Source organism: Marmota flaviventris, chromosome 18 (genome assembly GCF_047511675.1).
Source record: "Marmota flaviventris isolate mMarFla1 chromosome 18, mMarFla1.hap1, whole genome shotgun sequence".
Taxonomy (NCBI): Eukaryota; Metazoa; Chordata; class Mammalia; order Rodentia; family Sciuridae; genus Marmota; species Marmota flaviventris.
The window spans coordinates 36,039,590-36,066,559 of NC_092515.1; the positions used below are offsets into that span (position 1 = coordinate 36,039,590).

The window sequence follows — 26,970 nt, forward strand, 5'->3', positions numbered from 1 at the left end:
ATTCTCTCAGATGTTCCTAGTTATGCCCCAATGTCCAGTTCCTTTGCTCAGCTGAGATATTCTCTCTAAATTCAATACAACAATCAACATCCGGGCTCCTTGCATCAGTCAGGCCCCAGAATCGGCCTGTTCATCTTTTCTGGCCCTTTTGGCAGACTGGCCATTCTGCTCCACATGTGAGGCTGACATGAAACACCATACTAAAAAAGACCCCTTACCTATGAACCTGGTCAATCTGAGGGAAAATTCATAGCTTTTCTCCCTAATGGTTGTAGGACTTGGGATATGGAAGGGGGGTGGTCTGAGCAGGACTTCATGTCTGCACCCCTAGAGAAAGGCCTTCCAGTCTGGTTTTACAAGCTGCCCCTCATCTTCCTCATGAGCACCCAAGAGACATCCTTGGAGATGAGTCTATGTGGGTTTGAGCTCCCCCGTGGGTCTGTGGCTCCCAGGAATCTTATATTCCCATATTAGACCACATTTGGCCTTTACCACTGTACTAAACTCTCGATAGAGATTCTTTTCACATGTATGATGACATCTCTCTGGGAGAATGGACTCAGCTATAGTTCAAGACACAGACTCTGATTTGGTCTCCAAATGAACATTCATTCTGCAAATCAAGGCCACAAGTACAAAAACTTCCCCTCCTGGATTGTCCCCACCTACACCACACAATTCTCTAGCTTCCACAATAAGATGTCTCCTCGGTCTACAAACACCTCCTGGAGAACACCCCCGTTGGGGCTCCTCTGGTCTCCTGAGGCTGGCTCGGCCTCCCATTCACAATTCCACATGTTCTCTCTGACGAGGCTTCTTGGCTCTAAGCTTAGTCCACAAAGCCATCTCCTTCTCTTTCAGCCCCTGGGCTGCCTGGGTGTTGGCTCCAATCTTCAGGTACCCTTCCTTCTGGTCATACTCTGGCCAATGGGGCAGCCCCTCCCCATTTGGGTTCCTAGGAACAAAATCAAACAGAAATTGCACAGAGCTGCTAGTGGTCCCAACAATATCCTGAGACTTGCCTGGAGCTTCTGCCAAGAGGCACATGCACCTCCAGAGACAGGGAGCTCTCCATCTCCTGGAGCAGCCTGTGCACTAACTGTCACCATGCTGTGGTCACAGGGTTAGGGATCTGGTCAGTCAAACTTTAGAAGCCCCTCTTTCCCAACAGGTAGGCCCCACCACTTGCCACCCCACCCACCCACCCTGCTCCCTTTTTGCCACCAGCCTCACCCATGGCGAGCAAAGTTGGCCCAGAATTTCATCACCATCCTGCTGAGGTTGGTCTCCTCTTCTGAGGTGCCCCCTGTTGGGGCAGAAGAAAAAAAACGCTTTGCTACTCAAAGTGGGTTGTGTGGGCCAGCAGCAGCACCTGGGAGTTTGTAGGACAGGCAGCTTGTGGGAAGAGGGGAGGGAAAGGGAAGGTATTAGGGAATGAGTTTAAACAAATGATGTTATGTGCACACACAGATATGGCTAATGACTCCCACCATTATGTATGATTATAATGAGACAAAAGAAAGGAAGGGAGGGAGGGGGATGGACTCTTGGCCCTAACTCTGTGCCTCCTAGACAATGAGCATTTCAGGAAGACCCTGTCCCTTGGTGTGCACTTTCAGCTTGAGAACAGCTGGTCTAGGACTTGGCCAAGGAATGCAGTCCACCAGGAAGCTGACTGCCTTTGTCTTCTGTGCCCACCTGCCTGTCATTCCCCACTCAGGATACAAAAGCCACATAAGAAGCTTCCTCTACTTTGAGGGATTTCTGGCTCTTGGGTTTTTGAAACACAGCCACATTTTAATGGAGTCTAAGAAAGATCAGACTGCAATGACACTAAGGAGCTACCCAACTGGGAGGCACCCAGAGGTGCAGGTGTGTCCTGAACGGTCATAAAGTGGCTCAAAAGTCATGTGCAACTGCTGAGAGTTCATTAATTTAAGACACTTATGGAAAGTTTTGAAAAAGTATATTATCAAACATAGATGGTAATATGCAAATTTGGATATATTAGAAGACTGAGTGACAAGACACATATGACACTGGATTCAAGTTGAGCACAATTGTGACCTTAGCCCCCTCCCCCCACATCCTAATATACTTGTTTGAATGAAAAATCAAGAGCGGCATTCTTGACCTAGAACAGTGCCCTGCAGGTGGCCCACCGCTTCTCTTATTGATATCACAGTTCAGGATTCTGAGAGTGACTCTGGCTCAGGGCACATGGATACGCCTCCTCCTGGCACAGTAGAGAGGCTGGGAACTGCCCCGTGTAGCTCAGGCCCATTACAGTGAGTCAGAAGCTAAGCCTGGGACAGCAGGAGAACTTGCTCAAGGCCACCAAAGCAAGACTGGAACCCAGACCTCCTGACTGCAAGCTCACAGCCAAGCACAGAGCTGTTACCTTTTAAAATTGGGGCCCCAAAGACTGAGTAGATTTCATCCCCATGGTCTCCTATCACCGTCTTGGGTCTCATGTCTGGTACGAAGCTCGGGCGATACTGAAACTCATACATGTAGGTGGGGGCTCCAGCATCTGAGAAGACACAGATTTGTGCACAGTTCACATCACCAGCTGGACGGTCTCAAGGTCTCTGGCTGTGCAGGAAGCCCCTGGCTATCGGCATGGGAGAGAGACAGTTTGGGGAAAGCACAGTAACTTGCCTAATAGCTGGTTGAGGAGGAAATGGGACTTGGGCCAGATATTTCTGTATGCTTTGAAGTCTTTGTATTTTTACTTTGCTTTTCTACTAAAGAATTTTGTTTGTTGTTTTACATAATGGAAGTGCACAATGTATCAACTAAAGACGTTGGGTGTGTTCACTAAAAATACACTAGAGCTCATTCCTTCAAGCATAATCTACAACCTTCTATTCAGCCCAGTTTTGAACATTTCCAGGGCTGTTCTCACCCATTCAGATAAGAGTGAAGCAAATCCAAGCTGCTTGTCTAAAAATGAAGATATTTAAATATACATATATGTAGAGATGGAATAATCTGTTTCTTGTGTCTCAGGAATACTGAATCCAAGAAAGTTATCATGCAGAAATGAGGAAGAAATAACAACTTTCCCAGACAAAAGCTTATGAAATTAGTTACCTCTGGACACACCCTATAGGTTTTGTGAAAGAGAGGTCATTAAGCTGAAACAAAGACACTAATAAAATAAAACATGTTAAAGTACAAAAGTCAATGATATAAATAAATAAAACTATAACTGAAAAAAATTTTCATGACAAATTCAAACACAAAATTCATACATGAATTCTGATATCAAATATATAATGCATGTGGATATAATACAGAATTATTATATGTGATTAAAGTTATTAATAGGCTGGTATAAGTGTAAAACGTTATAAGTACGCTTTATGGTAACAATACAGCAAAAATTTTTAATAGAAGCACAAAACAAAAATAGAAAGAATTCAAAGAAAACCATGACAGAAAACCATCAAAACACATAGGAAGACGATCAAGAGGGGAAGAATAAAGAAGGTATTTTAAAAACAACTAGAAAACAACTGACAAAATGGCATCAGTAAATACCTCGCTATCAGTAATTGTCTTGAATATAAATGGATTAAATCCTCCAACAAAAAGGACAGTGACCAGATTAGAAAACAAGAGCTACGTATATATGTTTCCCACAGGAGACTCATCTTGATTTTAAGATGTATGTAGCCTGAAGGTGAAGGGATGGAAGTAGATATTGTACGCAAATGAAAACCAAGAGAACAGAGGCAGCTCTCATTATATCAGAAAACAGAATTTAAATTAAAAAACTAAAAAAGAGACATCCTACTAGTAAAGGCAGATATGAAACAGTCTGTTCAATGATGACATGATCTTTTAGGTAGAAAACCCCACAGATTTTCCTGCAAGATGGTTAGAACTAGCAAACATATATGGTAGAATTGCAGGATACAAGATCAACATGCAAAATTCTCTATACACTCACACTGAACTGTCGAAAGAAAGAAAGAAAAGAAAGAATGAAAGAAAGAAAATAAATGATCCCATGGATAGTAATAATAACAAGGTAAAACTCAATGGGAATAAATTTAACTGAAGTGTTGTGTTTCCAAGACACTAAAATATATAAGACACTGATGAAAGAAATAGAAGATGACACAAACGCAAAAAAAGATACCCAATGATCACAGTTTGGAAGAAGTAATATTGTTAAAATATCCATGCTAGTCACAGTGATCTACTGGTTCAGTAAAATCACTATCAAAATTCCAACATCATTCTTCAGACAGATAGGGAAAAAATTGTAAAATTCACATAAAACAAACAAAAAACTGGATCAATGTAATCATGAGTGGAAAGAAAAAAAGCTGGAGATGTAACCCCAGTTTTTTCAAAGTACACTAAAAACTATGGTAGTTAAAATAACACACTATTGGAAGAAAAGAATCAACACATCAATCAATGGAACACACTAGAGAGCCCAGATATGAACCCAGGCATGTGAAGTTAACTGATTTTTGACAAGGTGTTAAGAATACAAAATGGGAAAAGATAGTCTCTTGGATAAAGAACATTAAGAAAACTGGATTTTTTGACCTGAAGAAATAGGAAATTGAAACTCATATCACAACATAAGCAAAAATTACTAAAAAAAATGGATGAAAGACGTAGAAGTAACATCAGAAATTCAAAGACTGATAGAAGAAAACAGAGAAAAAACTATGTGACACTAGTCTGGGCAATGACTCAGGATTTGATTCCCAAAGTGGGGGACAACACAGTGAAAACTGACAAATGAGATTTCATCGAACTGTACAGCTCCTTCAAGCAAGGAGAATAAGGAACAGTGTGCAAAAACAACCTGCAAACTGGGAGAAAATGTCCGCAAGCCATAATGCATTAAACAGTTAAATATAAGCTCTGCAGGGCCTTTGGGCAACAGCAACGAAACAAAACAGCCAATTTAAAAGTGGGTAAGGGCCCTGCGTAAACGTTTCTAAAAAGAAGATATATAAATGACAACAGGTAGATGAGAACGTGCTCAATGTCACTGGGAAAACACAAACTATAGCTACAATGAGGTATCACCCAACCCAGTCCAAATGATTTTATCAAAAAGAATGGAAAACGAAAAAGGGTGACCTCAGCTCAGGAGGCTGAGGCAGGAGGATTGTAAGTTCAAAGCCATCCTCGGCAACTGAGCAAGGTCGTGTCTCAAAACAAAAAAAGGCTGGGGATGTAGTTCAGTGGTGGAGTACCCCTGGGCTCAATTCCAGGTACCAAAATAAAAGGGAAAAATATTAACAAAGATGAAAAGAAAAGGGAACACTTTAATACTGTTGGTACAGATGTCAAACAAGATTGGGGTTGTTGAAAAACTAAAAACAGAATCACCATGTAATCCAGCAACCCCACTTCTGAGTATCTACCCAAAAGATTTGGAAGCAATTGGATGGAGAGATCTCTTCAACCCCATGTTCACAGTAGAACTACTCACAAGAGCCAAATCATGAAATTACCTATGTACATCAACAGATGAAAAGATAAAGAAAATGTGGTAGAGAAACACATGGAACACTATTTAGTCTTTAAAAAGAAAAGAATGATACCATTTGAGATAACCTGTTGAAATGGGGTCCAATATGCTGAGGGAGATAAGGCTCAGAAAGGTAAGTACCACATGTGACAACTTATAGCTCAAATAAAATGGTGGTAACAGGCGAGAGATGAGGAGGAAAGGAGGGTGATGGTAAAAGAGTACAAAATACCAGTTGGGGAAATGTTGATCTTCTCTTTTGATGTTGTTCTACTGGACAGTGTGGTAAACACAGTTGATAATAGAGTGTTTTGCACTGAATATTACTGAAAGGAAATGTCAAGTGTTCTCCTTGCAAAAAATGCCAAGTATTTGAGGAAATGGGTCCGTTAACCAGTTTGATGGAATTATTGAACAATGTATTCATAAATCATAACCACACTGCACTCCATAAGTTTATAAAAATATTGTTTGTCCATTTGTGATTTTAAAAAGTTCTGTGAATGTGTTCCCTCTCCTTCTCTGTCTCCCCTCTCTGAACATCCTATTGCACTGTATGTGCTCCTCCTCCACTTTCTTTGCCCATAGGTGACTGGATATTGGGAGGTGGCAGTGTCCCTCTCCTATGCAACCTCTGTGACTTACCTCTGTGACCACGGGCCACAGTCACAGATGGGATACAAAATATCACATCTCCCATCAACTCCAGGTAGAGGTCTTTGATTTTGACAGGGTCGTCTGTCCCTCTAAAATTCTTCTCAGTGGCCATTTGAGTCAGTTCATCTTGGATCTCCTAAAATGCATCAAGAAAGAGATCCTCCACCTGGAGAGCATGCAGAAGGCTCCTTGGATGTGAACCTCCTGGGCCCTGTGCAAATCCCTCCTGGGGTGGCGGGGAGGGAAAGGCAGACAGATGGGGACGGAACGCAGGTGTCAGGTTTTCTTCTGCCATTGAGTTGGTCTGGGACAGAGGGCAAGGCCAGCTGTTCTTTGTTTCTCAGTCAATTCCCATAATTCTTTCGACTTCTTACCAGAAGAGAGCCAGTCTTCTGCAGGAGTAATGTGGCCGTCTTCTGGTCCAGCTTGCCTTCAGAGATGGGAAATCCCATCATCTATTAAAAAAGGCGTTAAGCATTTCTGAATCATCAGGAATTAACAAGAAGAACCTAGCAAGTCAATGCCTGTGAAGGTTCTCTTGGGGTCTTGATGTGCAGGTGCATTCATTAGATTGAAAAACTATCAAGTAAATGGACTTGGATATAGAAACTCAAGGTATATAAAAGGGATGACTTGAACATATAAATACCAGGCTAGGGGGCACATGGTCATCAGGGCAGTGAGGGAAATTGAAGCCAGGGTAGTGCTAAAGCAGAGATCTCAGAACAAGAGAGCACAGGCCATTACTCCACACACTCCAATGTCTCGTGAAGTCAAAATCCATCACGATGAATTTTTTCTTTGGCATAACCTGAAGTTCTCACTTCTGAAGTGAGAACTGCAGAACTCCCAACCTGTGAAGATGCTGTTCAACCTCTGCACTCTGCCCTCTATCCCACTCTAGCCTGGCTTTTTTAGCCTAAGGCCATGGCCGAGGATGACCCTAGGCCCCCTTGAAACACCTACATGAGAAATCTCAATGCTTTCCAGTCAAAATGGGATCTTCTCCAGCCAAAATCTGGCTTTTTGGAGCCAATGTAACTAACATATAAGCAAGTTCCTCTAACTCTTTCCAGAGAAGTGCTGGGAGCACCCATGGGAACCCCTAGGACCTGTGAGTCCAAGCCCAAGGAAGAAGTTGCTGTGCCCAGATCTAGCTCCTGCTTCTTTTCCTCTAGACCTCGTCAGTGTGCACTATTATGGTTTCTGCAGACCCGCCCATCCTGAACAAGTCAGTATTCGTTATTAGGAAGACAATCAATGAGTGCTTGGGGAGAAGGGTCCACAGGGCGGTACCAGTCAAGAGAGTTGTACCATCCCAGAGAAGATTTATAAAGAAATGTCCAGTGTCCACTCAGACCAGTGGTGAAGTTTCCCAGACTCACAGTGGGCCTTGGAGAAAAGAGACATTCTGGGTCCAGATGACAGAGGGAGGATGGGGGAGGAGGAGGAGTCTGTGTAAGAGGTCTGCACATTCTCACCGTGGGCAAAATCCAGCCAAACTCTTGCTTGTTGATTCCCACAATGTAGGGGACAGTGTTGAACGTCTTATCAGCCAGAATCTCCTCTGGTGTCTTGGGCAGCACCACACCATCCATTACAGTGGGTATCATGGGAGTGCTCTGGGGAAAGAGAGCAGAGCAGTCAACACGCCAGCACCACAGACTTCCATGACTCTGGGCAGGGCCACAAAACTCAGAAGGGAGCTAAGTCTGAGACACAGTGAGGGGAGAATTGTAACCAGGAAGCTAGGGATGGCAGCGTGATAGAGGTCGGGGAATGGGTAATATATCACCCAAAGTATATATTATATGTAAATAATTATAATATCCATCTCAATTTTAAACGCACACACAGGCACTGGATTCTCACTGTCGTAGTCGTGTTTGTCAGATCGCAGTGAGTGCTGAATTAGCAAATAGCTGGGCCATTGGTCCAAAGGGAAGTCCAGAATCAAGGCCCTGTGAGACTCTCATCTCCATGTGGGTTGCTCTTTAGACATGTCATATGATATAGATCCCTTACAAAGAATTCGTTACATGCAGAATCCATTTATAATAAAACACCATCTGGGACTCACTTAACTTTTCTCAACCTTGGGTAACATCACTGCAGATTTCTACAGCTTCTGCCTTACAACACTGCTGTCCACTCTGCTTTTTAAACATGGAGCTGCTTCTCCATCTTTCCCATGGTTGTGTCTCCACCAAAGATGTTGCATGACAGTTTTCCAGACTGACCTCACTTACAGACAGGCAAATCTCCGGTTCTTCTTTGGATGGACTGTACTCTTGATTCATTAATATTGAATTCATGGCCAAGAGCACCGTACACACCCTAAACAAAGCTTACCTATCATATGTACTTTCTCTTCAAGACACAGCACAGCCTCTCATGCTTAGGGACACTAGACAGCACTTCTTCACTCTGCCTTAGAGTCATTATAAACAGAGAAATCACCAACAAAAGCAAATATTGTAAAAGAAGCAGTGCTATATAGACCACAAGAAGGATACTGTTAGTAAGAGAGATGAAGTAAGACACTGAGTATTTCCTTGTGTGACCTCAGAGGGGAATATGGACCTCAAAGCAACTCAACTCCTTGCTGCTTTGCATTTAATATTGCAAATGACCACAAATGCATCAAGGTATTCATCTGGTGCTTACAAAAATGTGTTAGCAAAGAAGTGAATTCACAAATACTAAATCTGTAACTGAGGAGTATCTATGGCATCTGTATTTAAACTTGAGCTCTTTTAGAGAAACGATTAGTGTTGAGGAGGTATCGAGCTCACCACTCGAGATACCTACATTGAGACTTGATTCCCTATATGGGGGAGTAATAGATCAAGACAAGGGCCAGATCCTGCTCCCTGAGCTGACAGTAGAGGGCTTGGTTTGGGTGCCTTAGCAAGGCTGCATGGCTCTGAGAGGCCTGCCCAGAAGCCAGCAGGAGGAGCAGCTCCTCTGAAGGAAGAGTCTGCAGGGCACATGGTTCAGGTGTTTGGCATCTGCATGGGCTTTTGTTATGAAAGCTGTTGGCAGTGGAAATAGCATAAGCAAGGGACAGAGGTGAGCAGGACTAATTCCAGTAATGTCACAGAGGCCTGGGCTTGAAGGAGGGCCTTAGAGCAGGAACAAGAGAGAGGCTCAGAGGATAGAGCACACTTTCTGCACAATCTCTGGCACATCCCTGGCACTCACATATGAAGAACTAATTCAATGGGGCTGCTGAGGCCCATGTGTTGAAGCTTAACCTTCAGCATGTGGTAGTAGTGGGAGGGGTGGAGACCTGAAGATATGGGGCCTAGTAGAAAATCTTCAGGTCACTGGGCACATGCCCTCATTATATACAAATTCCCAAGTCTCTCCCTCTCCCCCTCTCTCCCTCCCTCTCTTTGTCCATCTCTCTCTACCCCCAGAGCCCCAGATAGAGGTGAGTGGTTTTGCTCTTCTCCCAGTCCTGGGGTGATGTGCTGGCCCAAAGCAACAGGTTCACCAATCACGGAATAAACCCTCCAGAAATGTGAGCTCAATTGACCTTCTCCTCTTTATAACTTGATCATCTCAAATATCCATTATAGTACCAGAAAGCTGATTAATACAGGAAGCAAGGTTTTGTCCTGTCAACAAGAAGTAACTTCCAAGAAGGAAGTGACAGGTTCTAACTGTGTTCAGCCAGGTGAGTCTGGGGTACCCTAAGGTATGAGAATGGGGAAAGGAAAGGGGAGGGTAAGAGTAATAGTCCTGGAGAGAGCCCGGGAGGGCAGAGTGGGGAAGCACCCACAGGGAGAAGACCGGCATCAAAAAGCTGAGGAGGAGAATAACTGGCACTGTCCACCCGTGGACGCTGGAGGTTGCCTGTCAGGACTGCAGTGCGGGGGTCAAGGACTCAGGGCTTCCTTCTCGCCTCTTCTTCCTTGACTCCTCACACACCATATATCAGCAACTTCTGTCATCTTTTCCTTCAGAAAGGTCTGGAGGGCAGACTTCTTGCTCCTCCATTGATCTGAGCTACAAGGATCCCTTGCTGTGCAGCTACAGAGCACTGAGCTCCCAGGGCTGTCCCTGCCCCTGCCCTCCCCTTCCCCTACTGACTATTGTAGTCACCAGACCTTTGTGAAACCTCAGATCATCTCCACACTCTGTTCGAAGCCCTCTGAGCACCTCCCATATCCCACAGAATCACAGTCCAAGTCCTTCCAGTGACCACCCCACCCCTACCTCAGGACACCCCCAGCCTCCACCCTGCTTCCCCATCAGCCTCCACTCCACACACAGTGCCTCCTGCATCAGGGTCTTTGCCATTGCTGTTGCCTCTGCCAGAAACCCTCCTCCTCCAGTCCTCTTGACAGCTGGCTTCCTTCCCCCGCCAGAGATCCACCCCAAGGTCACTGCCCATCAGGCCACCCCTTGATACTAATGCTTACATTTAAACCATTGGCTGACTTGGTCCCCATTTTCCAGTATCTTTTTCTCTTTTGACTCTGACCATCAGCCAGCACGCTACATGGTTTCTTTACTTTTCTATTACAATCTCCATCAGAAGGCAGGGAATCTTGTCCGTGTCACTGCCATATCCCTGTTGTTAAACCATCTCCTACAACAGAGTAAGTGCTTCTTAACACTTTGATGAATGTCTGAGTAGATAGGTCTCATTTCATCCTCATAAGATCAAGAAATGTCAGAGGATCCCCAGGGAGGGAGCAGAGGACAGGATTGCAAGATGGCACTAAGCTAAGGTCTCCAGACCCTGGCAACTGTGGAGAGGGGGGAGAGGAAGAGGAAGCAAATGGGAGGACACTTTTGGAGTTTCCTGGATCCTAGGAGGAGGGTGGTGTCCTAAGGCCTGAGATCCCAGGCTCCCCTTCTGCACAGCTAATTTGTCCTGTGGCCTCCTAGAATATCTGTCCTCCTTAATGAAGGATTCTGAGCCCCTAATCCATTTATCTAGCCTCCTGAGGGTGTTCTAGAGCACACTTATCCCACAGGGAATGTAAATGAGAAGAGGGTAGCTCATCCTGGGAGATATATAATTTGTGACTGGGAGCACTGCACTGAGAGCCATGGCGGTGAGTTCCAATCCTGCCTCCTGACCTCTAAGCTATGTTACCCTGGCTAGTTACTTCTGCTCTCTGGGCCTCAGCAATATGAGTCCACAAAAGAGAATCCGTTCATTCATAGCATCTCAGAGCTTAATTGTATTAATAAGATTTGAAACCTGTAATTAAGAAACCAATGATCCTTACCTCTCTGGGGTCTCCAAGCATATCCAGAGTAAAAAATTTCTGTGAAGACAAAGGCATAGGATGTGAGTGAGAAGCTTCCTGGTTTAAAAGCTGATCCTTTGAGCTGTGCCCCAGAGCTACCAGGTTCTCCCAATCGGAGGCAGAGGACCCTACACAGACCCCACTGGGCATGAGCCCAGAGTAGAGTCATAGGATGGACCAGGGGCAGGCAGCAGCCAGGGGAGGAGACACCTGGGGACCAGAGTCAGGCTCCCTGGAGCTGCGGGGAGGACCTCTGCTCTTGCTGCCTGTCCTCGTCATCCTTCCCCCTACTTGTTCTTACTGGCATCGAACCCCGTTTTCCCCTGGAGGGAACATACACATTGGTCCCCGGGCATTGGTGTGGATGAGGCAACTCGGGTGGGGGGGAATGGAGCTGCAGGTGGGATGCCCAGATGGAGAGGGCATTACTCTCTCCCTGCTTCCCTCTTCCCCCTGTCCTCTGCATGTCTTCAGGCATCTCTCTGTGACCTGGGGTGTTCCAAGTCCCTGAACATACAGATGAGTACAAGGATGGGTACAAACCAGTGTCACTCCAACAGAGTTTACCCCAAACCTATTGCTGAAGCTTTTGAGATAGACAGTTTCTAAGCAGATAGGACATGTATCTAGAGTGCTATTATCTTTAACCTCCCCAGGGGACAAATCTACTTCAGAGAGAAGTCAACAAAGAAGATTGTCAAGCAGAGGGATAGAGACAGGCACATTCCTCAACACTATTTTAACAGCACCTGGATCCAGCCATGCCCTAAGCCATCTGCTCATGAACTCCTCACTTACCTGGAGATTCCATTATAAGATGTATTCTTCTTTTTGTTCAAGCCACCTTGGAAAGAGTTTTTTCATTGGGTGTTAGAAAACTATGATTTAAGCAAGCTCTTTGAAGCACATTCCAACAGATGCTTTACTTTGCTATGTGTTCAGATTGCAGTGATTGAAATGTTACATCATACCTCACTTCCTGCCCTACATGTAGAGGGACCACTGGGGTTCCTCCATTCTGGGTTGTAGCCCCACAAGCCAGGGGTGGTGTATGTGAGTGTGCATGTGTGTGTGTGTGTGTGTGTGTGTGTGTGTGTGTACTGGGCCAGTAGTTAAACATGTAAAAAATTCCAAAAAATTCAAAAGATCTCAGAAATATGTCCTGGGATTCCAAGATTTTAGGTCTCTTGGTTTCCCCAAGGTCACCATCTATTTCCATATAACCTTGCTCCTTTTTGCCACATAGAGGATAGCTAAAGTATTTGCTTCTTTCCAGGTATCACAAAACAGCTGTGTCTTAATTCTTTGAAAACTTTAATCACCTTATTTAAGTCGGTAAACCAATCTACAACTCCCAAGGCCATATTGAACTCAATCCATGGACATACAGAGCACTATGCTAGCAGTCTGCCCTGTGGGCCCAGAAGTATTGTCTGGTGTTCAAGGTCAAGATAGACCAGGGGCTCAAGTGACCCCAAGCATACAGTCAGACCTTCCCCTCCTTAGTAAGTAGTTCCCATTAGCCCTGCATGTTCTTTCCTCTGGATGTTTGTCCTACTAAGTTCCCTGTGGCGACAGACTGTCTTGACAATCCATCAATCCTTAAATGTCACTTTCCCTAAGAAGCACTCTCAATGGCTATGATGACTGTGTCTCCTCTCTATCCTCCCACCACACAAAACCACTAAGTATATTGCTACATTTCTCCTTGTATTGTCCTTTTTGAGCAGGGACAATGTTCAATTTATGTGTGCATCACCTCTCCTGACATTGCTCTCCCACACACTTAGCCTGGAGGGAGGGAGGGAGGGACAGGAGGAGGAAGTGAGTTGGTTAATACAAGCACTATTGGGAAGTTGGATGGACACATGGACAAAAGGTGAAAACTACCAAATAGATAAAGGGCAGATCATGGCTTTTGGAGGACTGGATAATGGAGTGTGGATGTATGTTGAACAGATGATTCACGGATGATGGACAGATGAAACAAAGTAGAATGAGGGCTGGGGTTTGGCTCAGTGGAGAGCACTTGCCTGGCGCCTATGAGGCACTGGGTTAGATCCTCAGCACCACAAAAAAGTAAATAAATAAATACAAATAAAATAAAATTATAAAAAACTAAAAAAAAGTTATAAAAAATAGATGAATGAAAAGTTAAGGATGGATTCACACTAGATTAGTGAAATAATATGAATATAATTGGAGAGATGACAGATAATTGTTTTGAATACTAAATGAGACAGAGTCTCAGAAAATCTAGACTACTACTGTGTTATAATTAAAACACTTCTTAAAAAACCAAGAAAAATTATGACTCTTTTCTAAAAACCCCTACAATCAGTGTGGTTGTTGCATTTTAAGTATTTCATAATAAGAGATTAAAAAAAATTTCCAACTTGGATCAAGATGAGTGGGAGAGAGAAGCCCAGGGTCAAGCCAAGGAGGAAGGGCCACTGGGATGGCGGCACCTACCATTTTCAGTGTGGTCTCCAAGAGCTCCTCCTCTGTCTTCTGGCGCAAGCAGTGAACCATGACTGCAGACGTGGTGGTTTTACACCCAGCGGTAATAGCAACTTTCTGCAGAGATCACAGGCAACAGCAGAGTTCAAGGGCAATGTCTCCATACAGACAAAGGTGTTCTGTGGCAAGTCAACTTCTGAAGGCAGCAGGGAGCAGCTGAAGATCCTCTAGACAAGCTGGAGTGGGTTCTGGGCCCCACAGAGTGTGGCCTCTGTTACTAACTGGAATTGTGACATGAATATATCTTTATATAGCTGTGTCTCATTACCTTATCCTTGTGAAAATGGGCATAATGTTCTCAAAATTATGTCTGAAGTGAGGCTGTGTGGAGTTGTGGTGAAGAGCATGGAATCCAGAATACCACTCTCTGATTTAACTCCCATCTCCACCACATAAGAATCATTTGGACTCAGTTTCCCTACCCATAGATAAGCTAATGGTTGCACCTGTCTCATGAGAAGAATTAATACATGTGACCTTAAAAGTGTACCATGTCTCCACACACTAAAACTTGTGCAGAATTGCCAAAGGCCTGCATGAGACGATTTGCACTTTGGAAAGTAGAGAATGTCACTTAAATGTGGGCCCTAAAGGAGCCTCAAGCCATTCACATGTGTGGTATCCTTTGAGGGTGAAGACTGAGTTCTATAAGAACAAAGCCCCTTGAGGATTCCAGGAGACACAGGAAAGGGCTTGGGAACTGTCCAGGGTGAGACTTACCTCAGCTAGAGGTTTGGCGTTCTTCCTGACCAGAAGAGAAGTGAGGGCCACGCCACTCTCAGAAATGGCCCTGTGGAAGAGGTTCTTGGCCAGCGGAGATAACACCTGGCAGGGACGTGGAGAGGAGGAGGATTATGTTCACAAGGTGAAGATCAGTGACTCACTTGTCTTTCAGGCTCCCTCCAACTTCCCCCTCTGCCTGGGACTGTTCACCCGGATACTCTGGCACCCTGTGGATATGACACTTCCTCACCTATGCTGGCCTGCTTCCCAGATCCATGTGGGGCCCACCTTTCCTAAGAGAAACTCAATAGGATGAGGCCAGATCCCAGAGTTAGGAACAGGACAGGAAGCATGTGACGCATGCTTATCATGTCAAACAAAAGTATTGGGAAACCAGCTAGGCAATTCCTAGCCCCAGATTACATTGCAGTATGCAAAATTTATCCTAAGAAAAATGATCACATAAAAATGAGGTGGGACCAGGTGGGGTGGCGCACACCTGTAATCCCAGCCACTCGGGAGGCTGAGGCAGAAGGATTATGAGTTCAAAGCCAGACTCAGCAAAAAGCAAGGTGCTAAGCAACTCAATGAGCCTCTGTCTCTAAATAAAATACAAAAAAGGGCTGGGGATGTGGCTCAGTAGTGGAGTGACCCTGAGTTCAATCCCAGTACCTACGAAAAAAAAAGAGCTGGGGGTGTAACTCAATGGCAGAGCATGTGCTGCCAAGCCAAGGGCATTGCAAAAAAGAAAAAAGAAAAAGATCCTGGAAGTGCACAGAGATATCTAAAAATGTTCACACTATTAACATGGTTAAAAAAAATAGCTGAGAGTAATCCAAGATCCAATATTGAGTAATTGGCTAAACAAGTTTTCATTCTCGCAATAGAATGTTATACAATTATAAAAATAATATTGCATAAGAATGTTTAACGTTAAGGAAATGTTTACATTATGCTAGTATGTTAAGGGAAATTTTGTGGGAAAAAAATGCAACATGGATACAGAACAGAAAGGGAGGACGGGTAAAGATGATGGATGGATGGATGGATGGATGGATGGATGGATAGACAGACAGAAAAATACAGGACCAAATGCCCAGTCACTATCCTTGAGGTGTGTGATTGTGGATGATTATTTTCTTCTTCATCTTATTTGTATGTTTCCTTATCCTCTTCCTTTAAAAATGTATAAAGATTTCCCCTGATTATTTAGCTATGAGAACAATATTCCACAGGAAAATACGTAATCTGGCTGACGCTCTGCTCGACCCGGAGGTATGGAGGGGTTTCTCATGCTCCCAGCACCACCCACATTTTCCCTCAGTGTCCTCCAGCCCCATTCCCCTCACTAGCAGGAAATCTCAGGACCCAAGTTATGTCTGTGACCCACATCCATGCCCCATCCTTCCTGTCACCTCCCATCCCTGCATCCTCTCACCCACCTCCCCCAGTGCAAATTGTCCCAGAGTTTGCTGCCCACGTTGTGGGCATGGACATGTCATCAGGCCACCTTAGAGGAGGGCCCTGCCTTCTCTCGGTGCCCCAGTCCTCTCAACATGGAGATCTGCCTTGGAGCCAAGGATCATTTATCTTTGCCCCTTCTCATTGTAATTTATAACCACCCCTGTTTCCCAAGAGAAGTGAGGTGAGCCCTAATATCAAAATTATAAGGAAGAGGAAATAGAACTAAATCAAATCAAAGGAGGAGAAAAGTCACTGTTGCAGGCTGAGCTAGAGATGTTGCTGGCCCCAGGACATGAAGCCGAGCTCTGAGCTTCCTGGAGGCCAAGAGGGTCTGGGTCTTGACCCTCCACCACCTGAAGCCAGGCAGTGAGCAGAGTCTCCCTGAATCCCATCTTGTAAACAAAGGAGGATGTAGCTGAATTTTAGTGGTCTCCAAGAGGCCCAGGGGTGAGCAGGGGCAGGAGCACTTACAAGAACAGAGACACTTTGTCCTCCTGCTGACTCTCCAAAGATGGTCACAGAGCCTGGGTTCCCTCCAAAGTTGGCAATGTTGTCCTGGACCCAGCGCAGAGCAGCCACCTGGTCCAAGTGACCCCAGTTCCCTGGGCTGTGCTCATCCCCAGTGCTGCAAGATAACAGGGTGGGGTGGGACTAGAGATGTCATGGCAGAGCTCTGAGGACCAGAGATGATGAGGGGACTCTGCATCCATGACACAGGTGTCTTTACCTGACTGTCATCCCTGTAGCATTGCTCTGCATGGAGTCTACATTCATTCTTCCAGCAATGATGGGCTGAGTGAGCATCTACTATGCACCCTACACCAGTCTAAGAGTTACAGCATCCCCAGGAACCAGTCAGGCAAAACCTGACTACACTCAGCTCACACTCCAGAGCACAGACAAACAGATGAAAAGAGAACACAATGTTCATGAGTAAAGATGATTCGAGGTAATGACAGGTAATGACAGAGGCAGGGTGGGGCAGTGGCGGGGGGGGGGGGTTCAATTCTCAGCACCAGGGAAGGCCTCTGTGGGGCAGTGGCATTGGGTACAGACCAGCATGAAAGGAGCACAGGTCTTTCTTGTAAATGTCCAAAGAAGAAATTCCGGGGAGGAGAAGCAGCAGGTGTGAAGGCCCCAGGGCCAAGGGCACCAAAGTGTGAGTGTAGCTAGAGTGAGAGGCAGCTAGAGAGGGCGCTGGGGGCCTTGGAGGGGACTTCTCTGTCACCATTAGTGACCTGGGAACCCTCAACAGAGGCAGGGCGAGACTCGCCCTGTGCCTCTCATGATCTCTGGCCACTGTGGAGCGGCCACCACGTCCGAGTTACAGGTTTATGAATATGATCACAACCATAATCCAGCCAGAGAGGAGGTCGTGAAGCGAGGGGGGGAGGGGCTGGATTCTGAGCGTGTTTACAGGGGGAACCCTGCAGATCCACTGGCCACCGAGATGGGGAGCGAGGACAGAGGAGCCTCCAGGCTGCCCCAGGCCTTCACCTTGACCACCCAGGAGGGGGAAGCTGCAGCAGGGGCACAGGGGCTGTGGGACAGTAGGAGAGCCTGAGCTGGGCGGGGGGGGTGTCTGTCCCTGTGAAGTGGAGGTGCCCTGTGCACAGCCAGGGCAGCAGGAGGAGGCAGCTAGGGTGGCACCTGGGTTCCAAGTGCTGCTGGGCTCACTCAGGGAATCAGTGGAGGGAGAGGGAGACCCAGAGGCCTGAGCAAGGGGAGCAGGAGGGGACAGCAAGGCAGCTGAGAAGGAGCAGCCAGCTGGGAGTGGGCGGTGACCCGGGCCCAGGAGAAGGAGGCACCTGCTTGGCTGCTGCTGAGAGGTCATGTGGTCTGCGCTGAGCCCTGTGGTAATGATTGGCCTCTTCTGGACAGCCTGGTGGCAAGGCCCTCTGAACCCTGACAGCCCAGAATTCACTGAGCTCCCTCTGTGGCGCTGCCCTTGTTTCCTTTCCCGGAGCAGAATGTGGCATTGCACCCGGGGCTGCATGATGACCGATATCAGAGGACTGCGTGTGCCAGAGGATCCCAGGGGAAGGAGGAGGAGCATTTCAGAGACGCTCATCCAAGAGGCCCGCACCTCACAAGGTGATTAGGAGTGTGACAGCTGAGGGGGCCATGCTAGCGCAGGGCACAGCACATGCAAAAGCCTGGAAGCAAGTGGCCAAGCGTGACTGGGAGTGAGAAGGTCGAAGGGTGCGTTAGGAAGGACCTTAGCAGAGCACTTCATGAGCAAGGACATCACCTTTTTGCTTTTGTGGCTTCTATGGTTTGGGTGTGGTTTGTCTCCCACATGTGCTGCAGCTTTTGCTGGCTTTTGTGGCAATATTAAGCACCTATGGAACCTATGCAAGATGAGGTCTGGTGGAAGGTGATTGGGTCATGGGGGTGCCACCCCCGTGATGACCCTTCCTATGCACCTCCCTCTGCCTCTCCTGCACATCCAATGTTACCCACCCCCCTAAGAACACCTCACATCACCAATCCTGGAAGCCTCAGTCACTTGACTAACATTATCCAAAGGCTTGCTGTATGCCAGAGACTGTGATAAAGACAGAGGGTAAGAGTGGGTATTATAATCTGAAATTCATAGTTCTTGCATTTAAGCAGTTCACATAGGGGTTAACCTAGAGCTCATGGGATCTGGTTAGTTCAGAGACAGTGAGTTGTTCCAAAAAGAGCAAGACCGCCCCACACCCCATTTTCTGGCTCCCCATCTCACTGTGGTGAGTTCTGCATGTACAGTTTCCCTTTGTGTCCCTCAACCATATTGTGATACAGAATAACAGGCCTTCCACAAAGGGAAATCCAATGAAGCCACTCAAAACTGTGAGATAAAACTCTTTTCTTTATATTTACTAATGCAGGGGCTACTGTGCAGAGAGGAGAGTCCAGCGCCTTACCTGAAGAATCCCCAGATGCCCAGGCGGTACTGGATGGTCACCACCACCACGTTTTCAAGGGCAGAGAGGGGCAGTCCATCATAGGTGGATGCCCCGCCCACCACCAGACCACCTCCATGGATCCACACCATCACCTGGGCAACACAGACACAACCATACTAGTTATAGGAAGCAGAATTGGAAAAGACCTCAGAGGTCTGTCACCTACATCTTGGCTGTGACTCACAGAGGCCAGTAGCAACATCCACCCCTGTTAACGTTGGATATGAGGTGTCCCCCAAAAGCTCACGTGTGGGATAATGCAAAAAGGTTCAGAGGAGAAATGACTGGATTGTAAGAGTCTTAACACAATCAGTAAATTAATCCCTTATGGAATTAGCCCAGTGGTAACTAGAGGGAGGTGGGGTGTGGCTGGAGGAAGTGATTAATTGGGGGCGTGGCTATGGGGTATATCTTTTGTACCCGAGCTGAAGTCTCTCTCTGCTTCAGGATCACCTCTGCCACACACTCCGCCATGATGTTCTGCCACACCCTCCGCCATGATGTTCTGCCTCACCTCCAGCCCTGAGGAATGGAGCTGGCCTTCTCTGGACTAAGACTCTAAAACCATGAGCCCTCAAATAAACTTTTCCTGGCCTAGAGTTGTGCTGGTCTGATCCTTTAGTCCTAGCAGCGAAAAAGCTGACTAAAACACCCAGAGTCCAGCAAGGTTGCAAAAGGCAGTCTCTAACCTCCCCAAGTCCCCCTGCTCAGGGCCCAGGAACCCCCTGACTCAGTGTACCCACCTTTATGCCAGACCTATGTCCTCCCAAAGCCCTTAAAACTGCAATGTCACCAGAGGAACAGCAATAACCAAGAACACTGTGTTCTCCCCAATGCTCCCATGGTCCTCATGCCTGGACCAGTCAACCAGTTGGACATAAGCAAGGGGCAGATCTTGCACTTCAGCTGCACCTGCATTAACTCTAGTGAGGAATAAACTTCCCTGTGCAGGAATGATTTCCTCAGGAATCACAACCCCACCCCCGAGGTGACCCTTCCTATGCACCTGCCTCTGCCTCACCTGCACATCCAATGTTACCCACCCCACTAAGAACACCTCACATCACCAATCCTGGAAGCCTCAGTCACTTGACTAACATTATCCAAAATCTTGCTGTATGCCAGAGACTGTGATAAAGCCAGAGGGTAAGAGTGGGTATTATAATCTGAAATTCATAGTTCTTGCATTTAAAGAGTTCACATAGCAGGGAATTATTATAATAATATTTGTAATAAAAAAAGAATCATAACATGAACTAAGTACCAAGTACTGTTTAAGTACTTTGAAATTAACTATCTACAAGGTAAACACTAATATTGTCTCATTTGACAAGAAATGTGAGGATTCACCTGCCCAAAGTTCCACAGCTAATAAGTGTTGAAGCAGGGCTTGACCCAGACTGATTGGCCCCAGAGTCCACGGTCTGAGTTGCCCAACTCCCTGCCACCCAGGGCCACAGCCCTAGCACAGTGAGCCAATGTGGGCAAGAATAAGGTCCCACTGTAGCTCTAACTTGAGTTTCAGGAGGGTTCACTCTGTGCACTCACCCAGCCCGAGATGAAGCCCGACCGCCATCATTAGACACTCACACGGGATTCTTCCCTGAGAGGAAGCAGAGGCTGAGGGAGGTGGAGAACTTGCCCAAGACTCTCAGCCAGGACAAGGCAGACCCAGGATCCAAACCCAGACCCTGGAGATCTAGACCCTGTGTCCACAGCTGGGGGTCTCCTGCCTCCAGGCTCCCAGAGCCCTGTTTCTCCTGCACCTCTGATCCCTGCTGTCCCCAGGGAGGGACTTAGTCGAGGTCACCTGAGTGAAAGTGAGCTCAAGGACAGGTCAGCACAGACAGGCTGGAGAGGCCAGGACGTGTGTGCCGCCAGATGGCAAGACCTGGAGAGCAGGGGCTGCTGGGCAAGGCCCCGTGCTCCTGCTTCCCCTAATCCCAGAGGTCAGCTGGGCAGATGGGTCACTGAGCACACAACAGCAGGATGAGTGGGAAAAGTGTGTGACTGAGGGACCCTGTCCCCCTGCCTTGTGTCTAACAAGCACATGCAGGACCAACTTCAAAAGTCCCTAGTTCAAACCTCCTCCCCAACTCTTGGGAACCGTGCCAGAGTGCACCTGGGGGACTAGCTGGGAGCTGACCCCCTCTTTATTCCAGTTCAGGTACGACGTCCTTCCAGCAGGTCCCTCACCCTCTGGCCTGCTCCTGGCAGCCGGCCCACCTCTGGCTCTTCCTTCTTGGAAAACGCTGACTCACTGGGCATCAGCCTGAGCCAGCGGCAGTTAGTGAGGAAAATGATCTCCCATAAGACCTCAGATGCTTGGCCTGAGCAAGGACAGTGCTTCTAAGGTTGTCCCAGCCCTGCTGCTGCCCACCCACAACTCTGTCAAGGGACAGAGACAGTGTTCAGGGGACAGTGGAAGTGGTCACAGGGTATGTGCTGTAGAAAGGTGACACATGTGCTCCACTTCCTAGCCTGCTCAGGGACATTGGTTTAAAGATGAGAAGCCCCAAGCTCTGGTCCTGTCACCCTTCTGTGTGGCCTCCTTTCCCCCATCTGGGTCTCAGTTTCTCTAAAATTCTTTCCAGCTCTAGTAGACTGCTCTGGAGATCAGATTCTTAATTCTAGAAACCAGCAGTAATCATTCTGGTCCTTCTGTTCGTGTGAGAGAACATGAAAAACCTGAAATGTGCATTCCAGATAGTGCAAGATCTCCCCCAGAGGCTGAAGTCCCTAGGGCAAACCGAGGTAAGAGCCACCTGTATTTCCTGTGGCCACGGGACACTCTGGGTCCTGAGTCACATGGCCTGTGGTGCCCCTCACCCAAGCTGCCTTCGTGGCCTTCAGACCCAGAGATCTCAGACACTGAAACTCCCTAGTCTTGACAAGTGGGGCCCACGCTCACCGGCAGGCTGCTTCTCCTGGTCAGGTCTGCAGGAGTGTAAATGTTCAGGTAGAGGCAGTCTTCAGAGAACTGGAGGGGAATGTTCTCCTTCCTATTGGTAAGGAGATCAGAGACCTTCTGCCCCCGCACTGCATCTTGGGAACACCTGGGAGAGGAGAAAGAAGGAGATTTGAGGTTCAGGCAGATGGAGGCTGGAAGTGTCACCTGGAGCCAGACCTTAAGCTTCTCAGTGGATCTGCTATCACTGGACTTGACACACTGGAGTGAGTGAGAAGCTCACTGGGAGTTTGGTGAGGACCATGGGACTCTCTTGAGTCTCCCCAGATCATGCAGAGTGACAGGGACTTCACTCTTTTTCCTTTCCTGGAGCCTATGGGATGCCCTGGGTCCAGGAAAGGAGGCTGCCCACAAACTGGCCTGCCCTGAGAGCTGACATGTCCAGCGTTCCCAGGACAAGGTCCCAATAATGTTTGGCCTATAGGATGACTGTGTTCTTCCACCAGGTAACCATGGGAAACTTCAGCAACCAAGATGGAATACATTTATCCTGAAGCAGACTACGGGTGACATCCTGTGGGACAACCTCAGCATAACCGCAGTCTAGTCCTGCTTTAGTCATATGTGCTGGGCGACCTTAGGTGAATTGCCATCCGCTCTGGGTTCCAATGCACCAGGTATAAGTGAGAGGAGTGCTTTTCCTAAGGGTCTTATAGCCCTGGCATGTTAAGATTCTATTGTGACCCTATCCCAGGCAACCACTCTTGGCTGCGCTGAGAAAAGGTCTCCAAGATCCAACTTATAAAGGAATTGATAACATTGTTGAGTTCTCTCAATGTGCCAGGTCCTGATTTAAATTATTTTCATGGACTAATTGCTTTGTGCTTCAGATCAGCCCCAGGATATGGGAATCTGTTATTATCCACATTTTACAGATCATAAAACTGTGTCACAGAGAGGTTCCACAATCGGCCCTAGTTCACACAGCCAAGAAGACACTTGCTATATAATATTGGTGTCCCCAAGTACATTCTAAGCAATATCTCTGGATCTCAATAGACACAGAAGACAAGCATTGCTGTCCCCAGTATGTAGAAGACATAAACAAGGCACACAAGTGCCAGCAAGACACAATTATCAAGTGGCAGAGTGGAGCCAGAAAGCATGTCTTGCAGTTGTTCTCTCTTGGGAGTTGTTCACAGATTTCCAAGCACAACAGGAATATGACTCAAAAACTAGAATACAAATGTTAAAAGCTGGAAAAGATTTCAACTTCACTAGTATTTAGATAAATGCAACATAAAGACCAAAATGATAGTTATTATTGTTTGATTGTTGTGTTACTGTTTTGTTTACCTAATTCCCCCAAAGCATTCTTTTAATAACCTCAAGCATTGCTAAGGGTCTGCTGCATGGAGATTTTCATCTAATGTTGGCAGGAATATTCACAGAATATTTCTTGAGGGAAATTTAACAAAAGGCGCACACTCTTTGGGAAATTCCATTTCTTGGAACTTACCCTAAAATATCCATAAACGGGTATCATGATTTAGCTACATGATGTTCCTCAGAGTGTGATGATGATGTCAAAAACATCAAAACCAACTTAATGAACTCAAGCGAGACATGGAGGAAATCAATTGCATCTCAATAACAAATTCAATGCAGCTATTCAATGCCAGGTTCAGATATTTAAAGGCACAAGACAAAGTTGATGATACACTGATCCATGAGTAAGGTGGTCATTCCAACTACCCGTATGTACCATCCATTTTCAAGGCAGGAAGGCTGCAACAGGATCTCCAATGTCAACAGCAGTTCCTCCTGGATCATGGGACCGCATGTGATTTTCATTTTCTCGCCTACACTTCTCTGTATATCCTAACATATTTGCAATATGTATGTATGGCACTCGCAATCAGGAATTTAAAAACTGAATATTAACTTTTTAAAGAAAGGACTGGAAAGAAGGCAGCCAAAAGTGGGATTCTGGACATCCCAGAAATACCCAATGAGGAGAAGATGAAAGTCGTAAATGACACCTGTAGGTGTCTGAGGGGCTCTAGTGTGATCATGAGGACATCTGGAATCTTTGGGCTTGTACCCCACTGGCCAGGGTTCCTGGGCCCAATAACCTTTGCTTTGTCTATGACTATAACTAGACACAGGTGGGCGGTGAGAACTCACCAAGGTGACCCTCCAATGCACCCAGACACACACCTTCACCCACCCCACTCCCAGCTCACCAACTTTCAATATAAAAAAGATAAGATGACTACTTCTTATCTCTCTCACCTGCTCAACAGCTCTTTATCCAACGTACTATCACCAAGCATGTTCTAACACAGCATGACATATTTCATTGTTTATCTTCAGCGTTTTTCGTTATCTCACACACTCTCCCTGCAGGACTAGAAGCTCCATAGAGCCAGGATCTTTCTTTGGCTTACCGATGGATTCTAAGAACCAAGGGCAAGCTGGGCACAGATTAGATGCTCAAGAACTAGTGTTGAATAAAGGGCTCTAGGTCCCTGAGAGGTCCGGACTGTTTCAAGGCTCTGCAGTGTTCTAGAAGATTCCAGAAGATTCCAGAAGAAAGCAGAGCCAAGCCCAGGATGGCCTCCACCCCCTCCTGCAGCACGGAGGGACAAACCCCCCTGGGACAGGCCACCACTTACATAGGAGGGTAGGAGGTGGTGTTCTTCACAGATCTCCAGGGCTCTGCCGGCTGCGGTGGAGCAAACCTCAGGGGCCCAAGAGGGGGCCTGGCAAAGGGGACGCCCAGGAAGACGGCCACGGGCTGCGCAGATCCTTCCAGACTGACGTACTTCCCCAGGACTTTGCCATGCACAGTGTCCACCACGGGGGGCGAGGACGGGTGTCCTGCTGGACATGGGGATCAAATGAGGACATTAGAGGGGAAAGGCCAGAACTGGCCACATTCTAGGCATGAGACACTGAATAAGTGACCTAAAATTTTAGGTCTCAGAGTATTTTTTATGTGAAATAGAGATGAGGAGAATGTCCAGCCTAATGAAAGGGCTGATAGACGAGGTCAATTAGAATTGAGGTATAAATTTATCCAGTCAAAGTCAGTGACAAAAGAAGAGCTTCTGGGAATGAACAGGGCCTTTCGTTTCCCTCTTAGAAGCTTCTAGAAGTATGTATTCCCCTGGTACTGAGCTGCTTACTGGTTAAGAGCATGAACAAGAGGAGGCCCTATTCTCAGGCTGGCTGACCTTGTGGGGAAAAGGAGCCGCAGACATTCTTGACTTCATCTGGGAAGAAATAGGCTGTGTGTCCTAGGCAAGGGTCCAGGGAGGGGCTGCAGGAGGTAGAAGAGGGAGCAAGACCTTCTGATCACAGGGAGCCGGGACTTGCTGAGGAGAGAAGAGAATGAAGGAAGAGAATTAGGGGCTGAAGCAGGAATCAAAGAAAGTGCAGAGGTTCAGAAAATCAGAGACAGGAAAACACGGGGCCTGGCTTAGAGCCCACCAGAGTGGGCTGTGGATACAGCTGGAGCCCAGGAGGAGGGGATGAAACTCCGAAATGAGCAGGTGCATGTCAGGGAGGGCCTTGAATGCCAGGCTAAAGGATTGGGTTTTATTTAGTGGACAAAAAGCAGCAAGAACAATTCTGGAGTAAAGGACACAAAACTCTTCTAGAATATTCTGCTAGTTCTTAGCGGAAACAGACCAGTACAAGAACTGGGGAGAAGACATTTCGCGGAGTCTCAGTTTCTCTGTCCATAAAGTGGCACAGATGTGTGCTGTGGTCCATTTTGCTGAACCCCTGTGTTAACTGTGGATTTATTTTCTGTCTCTAATGCCTTGGCTTCTGAGGTCTTGGTGATCTTTGAGGAACTACTATTCCTTGGGTCCACACCCCAGCCACCTCCTTTATTTTGGTCTCATAACCTGGGCCAGTATCCTCCTGCCCAAACCACCCAGAACTAGGAGCCAGAAAAAGTCCACTCAAATAATTCCAACAGGCCAACCCTATGCCAGCTTCCTCTGCCTCTCCCCCTCTGGGCAAAACCAAAACAACCATTTTGTACCTGTTGGCCTCCTCTCCCTCTGCCTCCTGACTGACCTTTGTGTCTTGTCCACCCCAGTGGTGCCCCCACCCTCTTGGGAACTGGAGTGACAAACTATCTTTTCAACAAAGTCTTCTGGTCTGATATTACCATATGTCAAATTTCCTAATAACACACTCCACTTTAGATCAATACCTTTATCCTTTTTCCACCTCCTCTAGACCAGACACCATTCTAAGTGCTTCAAAAAGCACCACCCGCTTCATCCTCACTACAACCTGATAAGGTGGGTACTACTTCATGCCTATTTTAGGGACAGGCACTCCAGGCACAGCTAAGTTAAGTATCTGGCCCAAGGACACCCAGCTTGAAAGTGCTGTGCTGGGATTCACTTAGTTGGGTTCCTGAGATTATGCCTTTAATATTTTGCTAAGTCATTCTCCATGGGCCAGATCTGCTCTAATAATCAAGTGGGAAGGTGACCTCTCTTAGTTCCTCATGAGTGAAGTTTGAGTTTATCTCATTGCCCTCCTGACCCTGACACATGAAGCAGGAGGGCCAGGTGTTTTAGTCCCCTGAGTCTTCTTGTGGCCAAGGCTGGCTGAGCTTCACTACTCCAAGTCTGTTTTCAAGTTCAAGTCCAGTTCCAAGTCTGGAGGGAGAGCAAGATTGTGGAACTGGAGCTGCATGCCTTTGCCCTCTAGTTATCGCCACCCATCTCAGCCAAGGACAAGGATTTCCCCTGTGTCCCCTGGTATTTATATTTCAGAAGGGCTCACCCCATGCCGCACAAGCAGAGAGAGAAGCCAAGACCAAAGTATAGAGCCACATCCTGGAAGGACAGCCGTTCTGGGGTCAGTGAGTCTCTATGCTGCTCAGAGGCAATGCACCTAAGCTCAAGACCTGCCCCTGAATCCTGCCTACCCAGGCCA

The 26,970-nt window shown here is 46.9% G+C and overlaps 1 protein-coding gene and 1 long non-coding RNA gene across 5 annotated transcripts in view; one reads left to right on the plus strand and one right to left on the minus strand.

Annotated features, from left to right (window-relative positions):
- Positions 1-19,682, plus strand: part of LOC139702729 (uncharacterized) — a 30,895-nt gene extending 11,213 nt beyond the window's left edge. The window contains exons 4-5 of the long non-coding RNA XR_011705307.1: positions 18,113-18,237; positions 19,017-19,682. This is a non-coding gene — a long non-coding RNA (uncharacterized lncRNA). The remainder of the gene's footprint in view (positions 1-18,112; positions 18,238-19,016) is intronic.
- Positions 589-26,970, minus strand: LOC114084495 (liver carboxylesterase 1-like). Of its 4 annotated transcripts, none has more exons than XM_071604691.1 (14): positions 26,818-26,970; positions 24,681-24,885; positions 22,006-22,150; positions 19,053-19,186; positions 16,615-16,768; positions 14,677-14,781; positions 13,909-14,013; positions 11,416-11,454; positions 7,648-7,788; positions 6,541-6,621; positions 6,155-6,302; positions 2,402-2,533; positions 1,234-1,306; positions 589-955 (listed from the first exon to the last, which is right to left on the minus strand). In XM_071604691.1, exons 1-14 carry the CDS (start codon positions 26,867-26,869, stop codon positions 784-786), a joined length of 1,686 nt encoding a protein of 561 aa, XP_071460792.1. In that variant the 5' UTR covers positions 26,870-26,970; the 3' UTR covers positions 589-783. The 4 variants fall into 4 exon arrangements, with proteins under 4 accessions (XP_071460792.1, XP_071460791.1, XP_071460794.1 ...); XM_071604690.1 differs by having other exon boundaries at positions 24,681-24,888; XM_071604693.1 differs by lacking the exons at positions 24,681-24,885; positions 26,818-26,970 and adding an exon at positions 24,298-24,430.

Excerpts from the sequence above, each read along its gene's own strand:
- LOC114084495 (XM_071604690.1), bottom strand. The coding sequence starts at position 26,869 with ATGTGGCTCTATACTTTGGTCTTGGCTTCTCTCTCTGCTTGTGCGGCA. Across the intron at positions 24,889-26,817 it reads CTCTGCTTGTGCGGCATGGG|CAGGACACCCGTCCTCGCCC; the intron begins GTGAGCCCTTCT and ends CCCCATGTCCAG. Across the intron at positions 7,789-11,415 it reads TGCTTGGAGACCCCAGAGAG|AGCACTCCCATGATACCCAC; the intron begins GTAAGGATCATT and ends CTCTTTCCCCAG.